General features: G+C 63.1%; 1 protein-coding gene across 1 annotated transcript; it reads left to right on the top strand.

Annotated features, from left to right (window-relative positions):
• Positions 1 to 6131: 6131 nt before the first annotated feature.
• On the top strand, positions 6132 to 7200 carry EMIHUDRAFT_459106 (hypothetical protein; the record flags this gene model as incomplete). Its single annotated transcript, XM_005769044.1, has 3 exons — positions 6132 to 6370; positions 6495 to 6573; positions 6876 to 7200. 3 exons carry the CDS (start codon positions 6132 to 6134, stop codon positions 6954 to 6956), a joined length of 399 nt encoding a protein of 132 aa, XP_005769101.1. The 3' UTR covers positions 6957 to 7200.
• Between the last annotated feature and the right edge of the window lie 2746 nt (positions 7201 to 9946).

Here is a 9946-nt window from a genome sequence, read left to right as displayed (position 1 = left end):
CGCACGTCGTCCGGCTCCGGGTTCTGTCGTGTGCGTCGAGCGTGCGGGCGGAGAGGCGAGGCTGAGCCTGTGGCGAGAGCTAAGATAGAGCAGTGCGAGAGTTACACACGACACACACGACACGACAGGGACACAGACACAGACACAGACACACACTGCGCTCCCCTCAGCGGGTAGGGAGAGACGCGAACCCGACGGAGTCCGGTGGGGGGGGCCCACGCAGCCAGCCCCTGCGTTGCAAAGGTTGGTGCTGAGCCGCCGCCGCCGCTCGCTCTCGAAAAGCGTCGCGCTGCTGCCCGTTCCCGGAGCGACGAGCGCGAGTTTGGTGGCCAGGGCCTTGGATGGCTTTGCAGCCTCACCCGCGATCAACAGTACAGCAGAGCCGCGCACATGGCTCACCACTCACACTTGCTGGGCACCAACCTTTGGGTCCAGATGACTACCCCTCTATAAACGAGGGGAGAGGGACGCCTCACGAGCCTACGGAGGGCCTCGACCCGTCTTCTTGCCGGTCAGACCACTCTAATCCCTTCCACATGTCTGCGCCCCCGCGTGCCGATGGGCGGCGCACGCAACCGAGAGAGGCCCTGTCGCGCCGCCAGTAGCGTTCTCCGCACTCCCCACGCCACCAAATGCCGCCTCAGGGCGCCAGCCACCTCTTACACGCGGCCGGCGCCCTCTCGGTTACTCGGACGCGGCAAAAGGGTCGAGCGAGCGGGCAGAGTCGCGATGTCCCTGCGCACCTGGGTGTTCGCCGCCTATATGCTCTATTCTGTGCCAAGACGGACACGCTTTGACAATCAAAAATCTACCTCAAAATTTGCGGCCGCCCCTCGAAATTTGCTGATCAAAATTTGCGGTGGCCCGGATCGAAACCTGTACTTTAGCCAAACTGCTCTATCTGCGCTCGCTCGTGCTCGCTGTGTGCTCTTGGAGCAGTCTTGGAGGAGCTCGTGGGGGGGGGGTCACCGCACTCTATTGAATAGGAGAGGGGGGAACGCGGGATTTCGTCGTCTACGAGTGCCCGTTACACGATTCTGGTGTGAACAGGCACCGCCTCCGAGCGTCGCGTTCGTAGGGGCTCCGCCGCGACAGCCGATGGCGAGTGGCGGGCACCGTTGTCGGTGCGCGGCTCATGCATGCTGTAGAGAGAGATTGCAGGGCCTTTTCAACCTTTCGCCTTTCTTTTTGTGTTGAGGCTTGTATCTTAAGAATTCTTTTTACCCGCACGGGCTGGCGCCGGCCGCGGAGCTGCTTCCCCTGGCCCAGTTCTCGTCCACCAACGAGTTCTTGCACCAGGCGCAGCGACGGTACACCTCTGGCGTGCACCATGCTAACTGGCTCGACCTTGCCGAGGAGCTTACCGACGAGGCGCTTCGCAGCGGCGGCCGCAAGGCGCCCTCCAAAGGCAACAAGGTCGGAAGACGCCAGAACCACAAATGCTGGCGAGAGGCGATCCGTTTTGTCGCCGTCAGCCAACCAGGGGCCGGCGCCTTCCTCAACGCCATCCCCATGCGTGATGACATGAAGATGGAGTCCTGGGCGATGCGCGTCACCGTCCAGCGCCGCCTTGGGCTCCCCCTTGATGTCGCCTGCCAGGCGGTGGAGGCAGGCAAGAGGGCACCCAGCGGCCAGCTACACGACGTCCTTGGCGACGCCGCGATGGTTAACCCTCGGTCAAAGCATGCTACAAGACACAAATTTCTACTCAAACGTTTGGTCAAATGCCTCCGCTCGGCGTGGGGCATGATCATCGAGATGGAGCCGACCGCACACCTCAGTTACAGTAATCCAAAACAACCTGACGTGGCGGCGGCAAACATCGGCAGGGGGCACAGGCGCCTCGTTGCCGATTTGAAGCTCACGAGCTCGCTTGCGAGCACGGGCAAGGACACGGCCGGCGACGGAGAGCTCGGCTGGAAGGGGGCCTACGTGCGCTTTGGCAACACGGAGACCGGGCTGCTCAAGTTGGTCAAAGGGCGCGGCAAGTGGTCTCCGTCGGAAGCGACGGCAGCGGCGGTGGCGGGGGAGGAGGAGGAGGCCGAGGAGGAGGGGGAGGAGGGGGAGGAGGAGGATGCCCCCAAGAGAAAGCTCACGGAGCAGCCTGGCGATTACCCCTTTGCGCGGCAGCAGGATTGCGATCTACGTTTGTTTGATTTTGAGGCTTTCGGAGGCTTTGGCAAGGAGGTTCGCAGCACCCTGAGGGAGGCGGCGAACCAGCTGAGCAATAAACTTTCGCACGCTCAGCACCTGGACGAGGTCACATGGACCACCAAGAACTGGCACGGGCTGCAGATGCAGCGCTTGTCTGTCGTCCTCCACACCGCCGTGGCGTGGCAGACGGTGAACGAGCTAGCGTGCGGGGAGAGCGGCATTGTGCATGGTGCGGAGTGCATTGCCGTTCTTAACGGAGTCGCTTAGGCGGCTCCGGTGGTGAGCCTGTGTGTGTGCCAGTCCGCGCCAGTCTGCGCCCTTGTCGTGCCAGTGTGCTGTGAGAGAGGCTCGTATTTTAAGAATTCTTTTTGTGCCAGTCTGCGCCCTTGTCGTGCCAGTGTGCTGTGAGAGAGGCTTGTATCTTAAGAATTCTTTTTGTGACCTAGGACGAAGACACGTTGTTTGCGAGGAAATCCGACGTCCTGACAAAGGCGGCGAGGAACGACCCGACCTCCTCACACTCAGCCTGCGGAGGCGGTAGCGCTGCAGCCTCAGCGGCCTCATGCAGCACAACGAACGAAAGACATCGCCCGCGGCCCTCGAGAGAGCTGATGAAGCCGCCGTGGCACAGGCGGCAAACGTAGCGAAGTATATCTCTGCAACCAGCGGACTCTACCCACCGCTCGAGCTCCGGCGCGGCGTGAGCGTTGCCAGCACGCTCACATCCTTCGACTCGCTGTCCAGCTGCCGCTCGACCAATATCTTTGCCACGCTGCCGGACAAGCTAGCACTTCAAGATCGCGAGCGCCTCTTCCATCGGTCGCGGCCTGTCTGCGCCATAGACTGCTTCGTTTCGCACGCTTGGCGGTCAGAGGGAAGCCGCAAGTGGATGGCCCTCGCTCTCCACGAGGCCGGCCTCGTTCCGCTGGCCGTCGCCCTGCTCGCGTGCCTTGCGATGGGCTTGATTCAACGTTGGGTCGAGCTGCCTGGCAACGTCCGCCTGGTGGCTGAGAACCGCATCGCTTTCTACGTGTCGCCATATGAGTACACCGCTGGGCTGCTCGCCGCCGTCGCCTCGATCTTCCTCCTCCTCGCCATGCAGCGCACACGCACTTACTTTGTTGACGCGGCGTGCATCCACCAGACGAACCGAGCTCTGAAGACTCAAGGCATCAGGCACTTGGCAGGTTACGTGGCAATGTCGTCGAAGCTGCTGGTCCTCTGGGATGAGAACTACTTCAATCGGCTCTGGTGCGTGTACGAATTAGCCATGTTTCAAGCCATTCATCCAAACAGGCCAGTGTTCTTCTTGCCTCTTCAAATCGCCCTCAGAACCTGCGTGGCAATAGCAGGAACTGCTGTGGCGTTTGGGTTCACAGTGCTGTGCGAGATGCTGTTCGCCGGAAGGATCGAATCGCCGCACGGAGAGCGAGTCGTTCTGGCTGATGGCTGGTTGTGGACCCCCCACCACGCGGTCCAGCTCTCTCTTCTCTTCGTCTTTCTCGTCATGTTTTTCCTTACCGCGACAGTGTTCGGTGCCGACATGGCCCTTCAGCGGCTCGCGCTGCAAAAGCACCTCGACTCGTTTGATGTGAGGGGGGCAGACTGCTATAGTGCCGCCGATAGGGACGAAATCTACGCTGCGATTGGATCCATATACGCGCGACGTGGCGTCGATGGCCTCTGCGCGTTCAACCAACTAGTTAAGACGACCCTGAAGGAGCAGGTGATGCAACGACTCGATCACGGGGCCGCGTGGTCGTACTCGACGTTGCTGCAGCTACTGATCCCGGTCTTTTGCTATGTTTTTGGCACGGTGTACTCCGGAACGATGCGAGCGACCTCACCGTTCAATCAAGTCCTCCTAACCGTCTTGTTGCCTCCCTTGATGTTTGCAGCATGTCCTTACTTTACTGCCGTGAGCCTCGACCGAGGCGCACGCCTTGCACGTTCGAGCAATCAAACAGACCTCTCCGCGTTCGCATCTCGGGCTCGCTTGGCGATCGCTTGCGCTGCCGTGCGCGGTGCATTCGAATCCTTGGTCTTTGCCCTCACTCCTTTCGTGTGCTTCATCTTTGCAGTCGAATTTCCCGCGGCGGTTGGCCTTGCTCGAGTGCCGCAGCGAGTGCAGCATGCGTTCGTGCTGATGCTCGCATGTCCATGGAGCATCGCGTTCATCTACACGGCGCGTCGCAAACTTGGGCCGCAAGCAACGTCCGAAGGCCGGCAAGCATGGGGCCGGCGCTCGTGCGTCTGGGCCTTGCGATGCGTCACTGCCGTCGCCCTCGTTGCCCTCCTTTCCATCGCTGCGCTTTGCATTGCCGCAGCTGCCAACCGAAGCTCCGCCGCGCCGTTCTCACATGTTGACCCGACGACAACGTTTCCGCCTCCTCAGTATGTTCGGGCCCTTTCACCGTCGCAATTGTACACCGACTTTTCGGGAAGGTGGTCGCTGACTTCCACCGAGGGCGATATGGACGCAATGCTTCACCACCTGGGCTCGAGCTTGGGCTTGGGCGGTGTCGCCACTTGGTCGCTCCAAACCACCGCGGCCGCGTTCAACTACTTGGTGGGACTCGCGGAGGTTGCTGTCACAAATCAGGCACGCGATCACGCTGATTTTGAGGCGAATGCGGCCAGCTTGCTTCACACGTCGAGGCAGCTCTACATTGACGGGCGGCTCCACACCAGTGTTGGCTCCAACCCGTTGGGCAGATTCAGCTACTGGGCAGAGTGGGCCAACACCACCCTCGTGATGCACGTTGTGGCGCCGATGAACTTCAGTTTAACCACCCTTCTCCTGCCGGACGGGCGGATGAGGTTCGAGACGACGAGAGGCGACCTCGCCTTCCTTTTCACGCGCATTGGCGGTGTAGCACCCTCGATGCCACGCCCTCCACAGCCCCCGCCCCCGCCGCCCCGGACGCCGTCCACGTGGGTTGGAGCCGCATTTGCCGAGGCGGCCGCCGCTGCAGCGTCGGCGGCGGCGGCGGCGTCGTCTGCGCTCGGGGTCATCCCGGTCCCTGACCGTATGGCGGACGAGTCGCGGAGATAGCAGATAGCGCCTCGTGCATGGCACATTCGATTGTGTCCCCAGAGAGACAAGTCCAGGTAAGGTAAGTGTAGCAAGGTAAGGGTTTTACCGATAGTCGGGTTGCTTCCTTGAGTGGTCGGTGCTCTCATATTGAGGGTTTTCGCCGTACGCGGGGAGGCCGGATCCCCATAAGACCCCCCCCCAAACACAGAAAACACACGGCGGCGCAGGGGTGGACGGTGGGATGCGCGCTGAGATGAGTGCCGTGAGGCGCGGGGATGACGGTAAAGTGCCAAGACGGCGCCCGTTTTGGCGTAGTTTGTTGAATTCCGCTTACCCAGCGTAATTCGTCGATTTCCGCACCTTTTCGGCAGCGCTCGCACGCCCTCGCGTCAAAACACCATCATGTCGCCCTTTCGGGTGACAGCAACGAGCAGTTTTACCGATAGTCGGGTTGCTTCCTTGAGTGGTCGGTGCTCTCATATTGAGGGTTTTCGCCGTACGTGGCCAAGGCAGCCGGCATCGCCCTCGCCCCAGGTAAGGAAGGCGCCGCCGGCGGTGAGGACCTGTCGAACCAGCTGCTGCCCAAGAAGATCGAGTCGTGGGCTCCGGGGCAGTGAGAGGGTTTGCCCGCGTGTGAGCTCAGTCGATCTTCTATAGTGTGTTGAGCAGCGAAAAAAGGCGATTTCTGCGCGGGCACACACACACAAGAGACAAAAAACTCGGTACTCGCGCGCGCGGAAAATCCATGGACTTCGAGACGATAGATAGAACCTACATAGATAGAAGGAAGGTGAACAACAGCAAAGCTCGGACGAGTCACAAAAAAGAAAAAATCTAGCCAGCCTCTCTCACATTGCACGCAGAGACCTGTGTGGTGGCGGCGTGCCGTCCTCCCATCCCTCCTTCCTTGCGTGTTTTCTTTCTGCACGCAGAGAGTTCCATGAAAGCTTTGCTCGTATTGATCAGCACCGCCTGCGCCGCGTCGGCGCTGCAGCTGCAGGCACGACCGCCGGCGCCCCGAACCCGGCTGCGCGTGCTGGCCGCGCCGCGGCTTGCTGAGTCCGCCGAGCCCGAGTCCACGCCGGCGACACCCGAGCCGCTCACAATCTCGGATGAGCAGATCGCTGCAGCGGCGCGGGCAGCGTCGGAGCCCGGCGCGGACCCATTTGCGGGCTTCGAGTGCGCTCCGCGGGGAGTATAGTGAGGGGTGGCGCTAGCGGCCGGCGCACAACTGCGGGTGGCTCGCACTTCGGTCTTCGCTCCCGACCGGCGCTCTCACTGCTCTCCGGTTGCCCGGGCGCAGGACGGCGGAGCCGCCTCGCGAGGAGGAGCCCTTCGACCCGCGCATAATTATATACGTCTCGCTGCCCGCGCTCGTGCTGGTGCGGGTCTCACCGCGCCCCCATGCCGCTGTCTGTCCGACTAGCCAGCCGTGCGCTCTCGCGCAAACTTTCGCGGGAGCTCCGCCTGGCTCCGCAGCAGCACCGATCCGTTTCCCACCCACACCAGCAGCTGTGGGTGAGGCTGGGTCCATGCCAGACACAACTCCCTCGCCCGCCGGCCGCGCATCCCCGTCCCCCTCCACCCGCTCAAGACGGATCCCGTTCCTCTCTCTCTCAGGGCGCGCAGCTCTTCACATCTGCAGCCGTGAACAGGCAACCTAACTTGTCCGATTTCTCTCTAGGGCGCGCAGCTCTTCTTCACCTTCTCGCGCGACATGCTCGCGGGGGACCAAGTCGGTCCGGCGGTGATGGACGCGATGTGAGGCACCGCGAGCCACCCCGCTCTGGCGTCTGTGTCTTCCGCAGTCCCTTGGCGGGGAGTAGCACTTGCGATTTGGCGGGGATCGGGAGGGACGGAGAGTGTGTGTGTGACGGGCCCCTCCCCCGGCCGTCTCTCGTGCAGCTAGCTCCTGTCTCTCTGTGTGGGGGGGGGCGGCGTCCATGATTGCGTGTGGGGAAAACGCTGCTTAGTCGTGGCACATGAGACATGTAGTGGATTTTGAGACACGCGTAAGCTCGCGCGCGCACACGATCGGCCGAGACCCGAGTCTCGCGGCGCGCGCAAATCGCAATAAAGAGGCCCACACCGAGAAACCGGCGAAACCGCCGCCGCGCGCCCGTGACTGCCGTGCCCCACTCGCTCCCGGCTCGCCGCTCGGCATTGGCCGCGCGCCGCAAACGCCACAAGCCAGCGACGCCCCTGCATGTTGACCCCACCGAGAGAGCCGGTCCGTGGACTCAAGTGTCCGTGGACTCAGTGCAGCATTCTCCGCCCGCCTCCGCCTCTACTCTTCTTGCCGCCAGCCTTGCCGCCCGCCCCCACGGGCGGCGTCTCCGTGAGCTGGCTCTCCTTGTGCTGCTTGGCGTGATGGGCGAGCCGCTTACTCTCTCCGACCGGCCTGCTAGGAGTATGTGCGTTCCTCTTCTCCCGCTGGATGATGCGCTCTCGCAGCCTGGTCGCATTCCTCTTCTCCTGCGCGTTCTTCTCCCACTTGCCCGCCGCCGCCGCGTCCGCCGCCTGCTCCGCCTCCGCCGCGCCAGGGTCCACCTTGGCTGGGGCGTCCACCTGCGAGCCGAGCGGGTCCCACTTCGCCATCTTGCGGAGCGTGGCGACCTAAGGCAAGGTAAGGTAAGGTAGACTTCTCCACACACACGAGGTGGTGGGGCAAGGGGGGGCGACCCTCGCGTCTCCACGTCTAGACGACAGGAGCCCCACGGCATTGACAGTGCAAGGCCCAGTGCGCGTGGGTGAGCGGTGTGTGTGTGTGTGTGTGTGTGTGTGTGTGTGTGTGTGTGTGTGTGTGTGTGTGTGTGTGTGTGTGTGTGTGTGTGTGTGTGTGTGTGTGTGTGTGTGTGTGTGTGTGTGTGTGTGTGTGTGTGTGTGTGTGTGTGTGTGTGTGTGTGTGTGTGTGTGTGTGTGTGTGTGTGTGTGTGTGGCGACCTTCGCCGCAAAGCCCCGCGCCGCCGTCAGGTGCGTGATCGCATTGCCGGCCGAGTACGGCAGGTGCGCGAACAAACTGCGCGGCGCGAGGGCGACGGCGTCGCCGCCACGGATCGGGAGGCGGACGTAGCTCGCGCGCGAGGAAGGGCCGACGGCGCCGGCCCACGGGCAGACGACAGAGCTTCGCTTCTGCAGCTTCCACATGGCGCGGATCTGCTCCTTGTGCGCCTGCGCCTCGGGCTGCGGGGTGTGAAGAGACGCTGCTCACAGCGAGAGGCGTGCAGACAGCTGCTCCTTGTGCGCCTGCGCCTCGGGCTGCGACGCCCAGTCCGGGCCGGCCGGGTTGTACTTGTTCCTGCCCTCGTACCGTGCCGTGGACCCAAGGAAAGTACCTAGCCGAGGTACAGCCGAGGTACAGCCGAGGTACGGCCGAGGTGCGGCCGAGGTACGGCCGAGTTGCGGCCGAGGTGCAGCCGAGGTACAGCCTAGGTACAGCCGAGGTACAGCCGAGGTACAGCCGAGGTACAGCCGAGGTACAGCCGAGATGCGGCCGAGGTGCGGCCGAAGTGCAGTCGAGATGCAGCCGAGATCTGTGGCGCTGTCTCACGGTTCCGCAGGACGGCCGAGACGATCGCGTCGTTGAGCAGGGACTGGTCGTCCGAGTTTGCGTAGTACGGCGGCCTTGCGAACGGCACGATCCGCGCCACAATCTCCGGGTGGTTCTGCAGCAGCTGCACTCTCCACGCGACCTCGTCGAGCAGACGCAGCGCAGACATCGAGCCGGGCCTACGTGCTGAGTACGCCAACCTCAGGGCGGGAAGACGGTGTTGTGCAGAATCTTCAGAGCACCGCGTGAGTACGAGGGAGGAAGATGCAGTGAATAAAGCTGAGTACGGCTGAATGCGGCTGAATGCGGCTGAATGCGGCTGAAGACGTGTCCTCTCGAGCGTTGGTTGGAAGACAAGAGCACGTCTTCTGCTTCTAGCGAGCCGGGCCTCGCGTAGACGACGCCGGCGTTGGCGATACCCACGTCGCGCATGATCACCAGCGACGCGTCGCGCATCAGCCGCAGCATGCGGAACGGGTCGTGCCTGGTCACAGCCAGGCGCGTCTGAAGAGACGCCGCTGCCGCACCAGGCCGCAGCGACGCGGAGCGGGGCGGCTCGCATCCAGACGGTGTCAGTGTCGGCCTGGAGCACGGCGTAGCCGCCCTCGACGAGCAGCGCCATGTACTTCTTCTTGATGTAGTAGAAGCGGAAGCGGAAGTCCCAGAACTTGCGCAGCGTGATCGAGTCCGCCGGCTGCCGCCGAAGCATGCGAGAGCTCCAAAAGCACGGCCCGTAGAGCACAGCGCGCAGAACCTCGCAGGTCTGCCACCCGTCGGCGAGGAGCATCACGTGCCTGCGCAGGCCGAGGGTGGCGAGCGTGACGAGGCTGTTGTTGGTGACGGAGAGCGAGTTGGCGTCCGAGCCCGTCGCCATGAAGATGAGCTCCTTGTCGCCGTTGGCCGCCCGGCGCGCAAGCGACGCCGCAGCGGCCAGCAGCGCTCCCGGCGCCTCGAGGTCGCCGAGCGGCCAGCCCGTGAAGGGCTGGCCCTGGTTGTGGTGGTGCCGGGCTGAGGCGCCACCCGGGCCGGGGCCGGAGCTGCTGCTTGGAGGCACTGGGTCGGCTGCCAGAGCGACCAGCGCCGTCAATAGCGACATGAGCAGCGGTTAGCGGCGGCTGTTTAAGACGGAACGAAGTGGAGCCCGCAGACGACACCGACCCAGACGGCACCGGCAGGCACCGAGACTCGTCAGACTCGTAGGACTC

Source organism: Emiliania huxleyi (assembly GCF_000372725.1).
Source record: "Emiliania huxleyi CCMP1516 unplaced genomic scaffold EMIHUscaffold_433, whole genome shotgun sequence".
Lineage (NCBI taxonomy): Eukaryota > Haptophyta > Isochrysidales > Noelaerhabdaceae > Emiliania > Emiliania huxleyi.
This window is presented reverse-complemented; position numbering and strand designations above follow the sequence as displayed.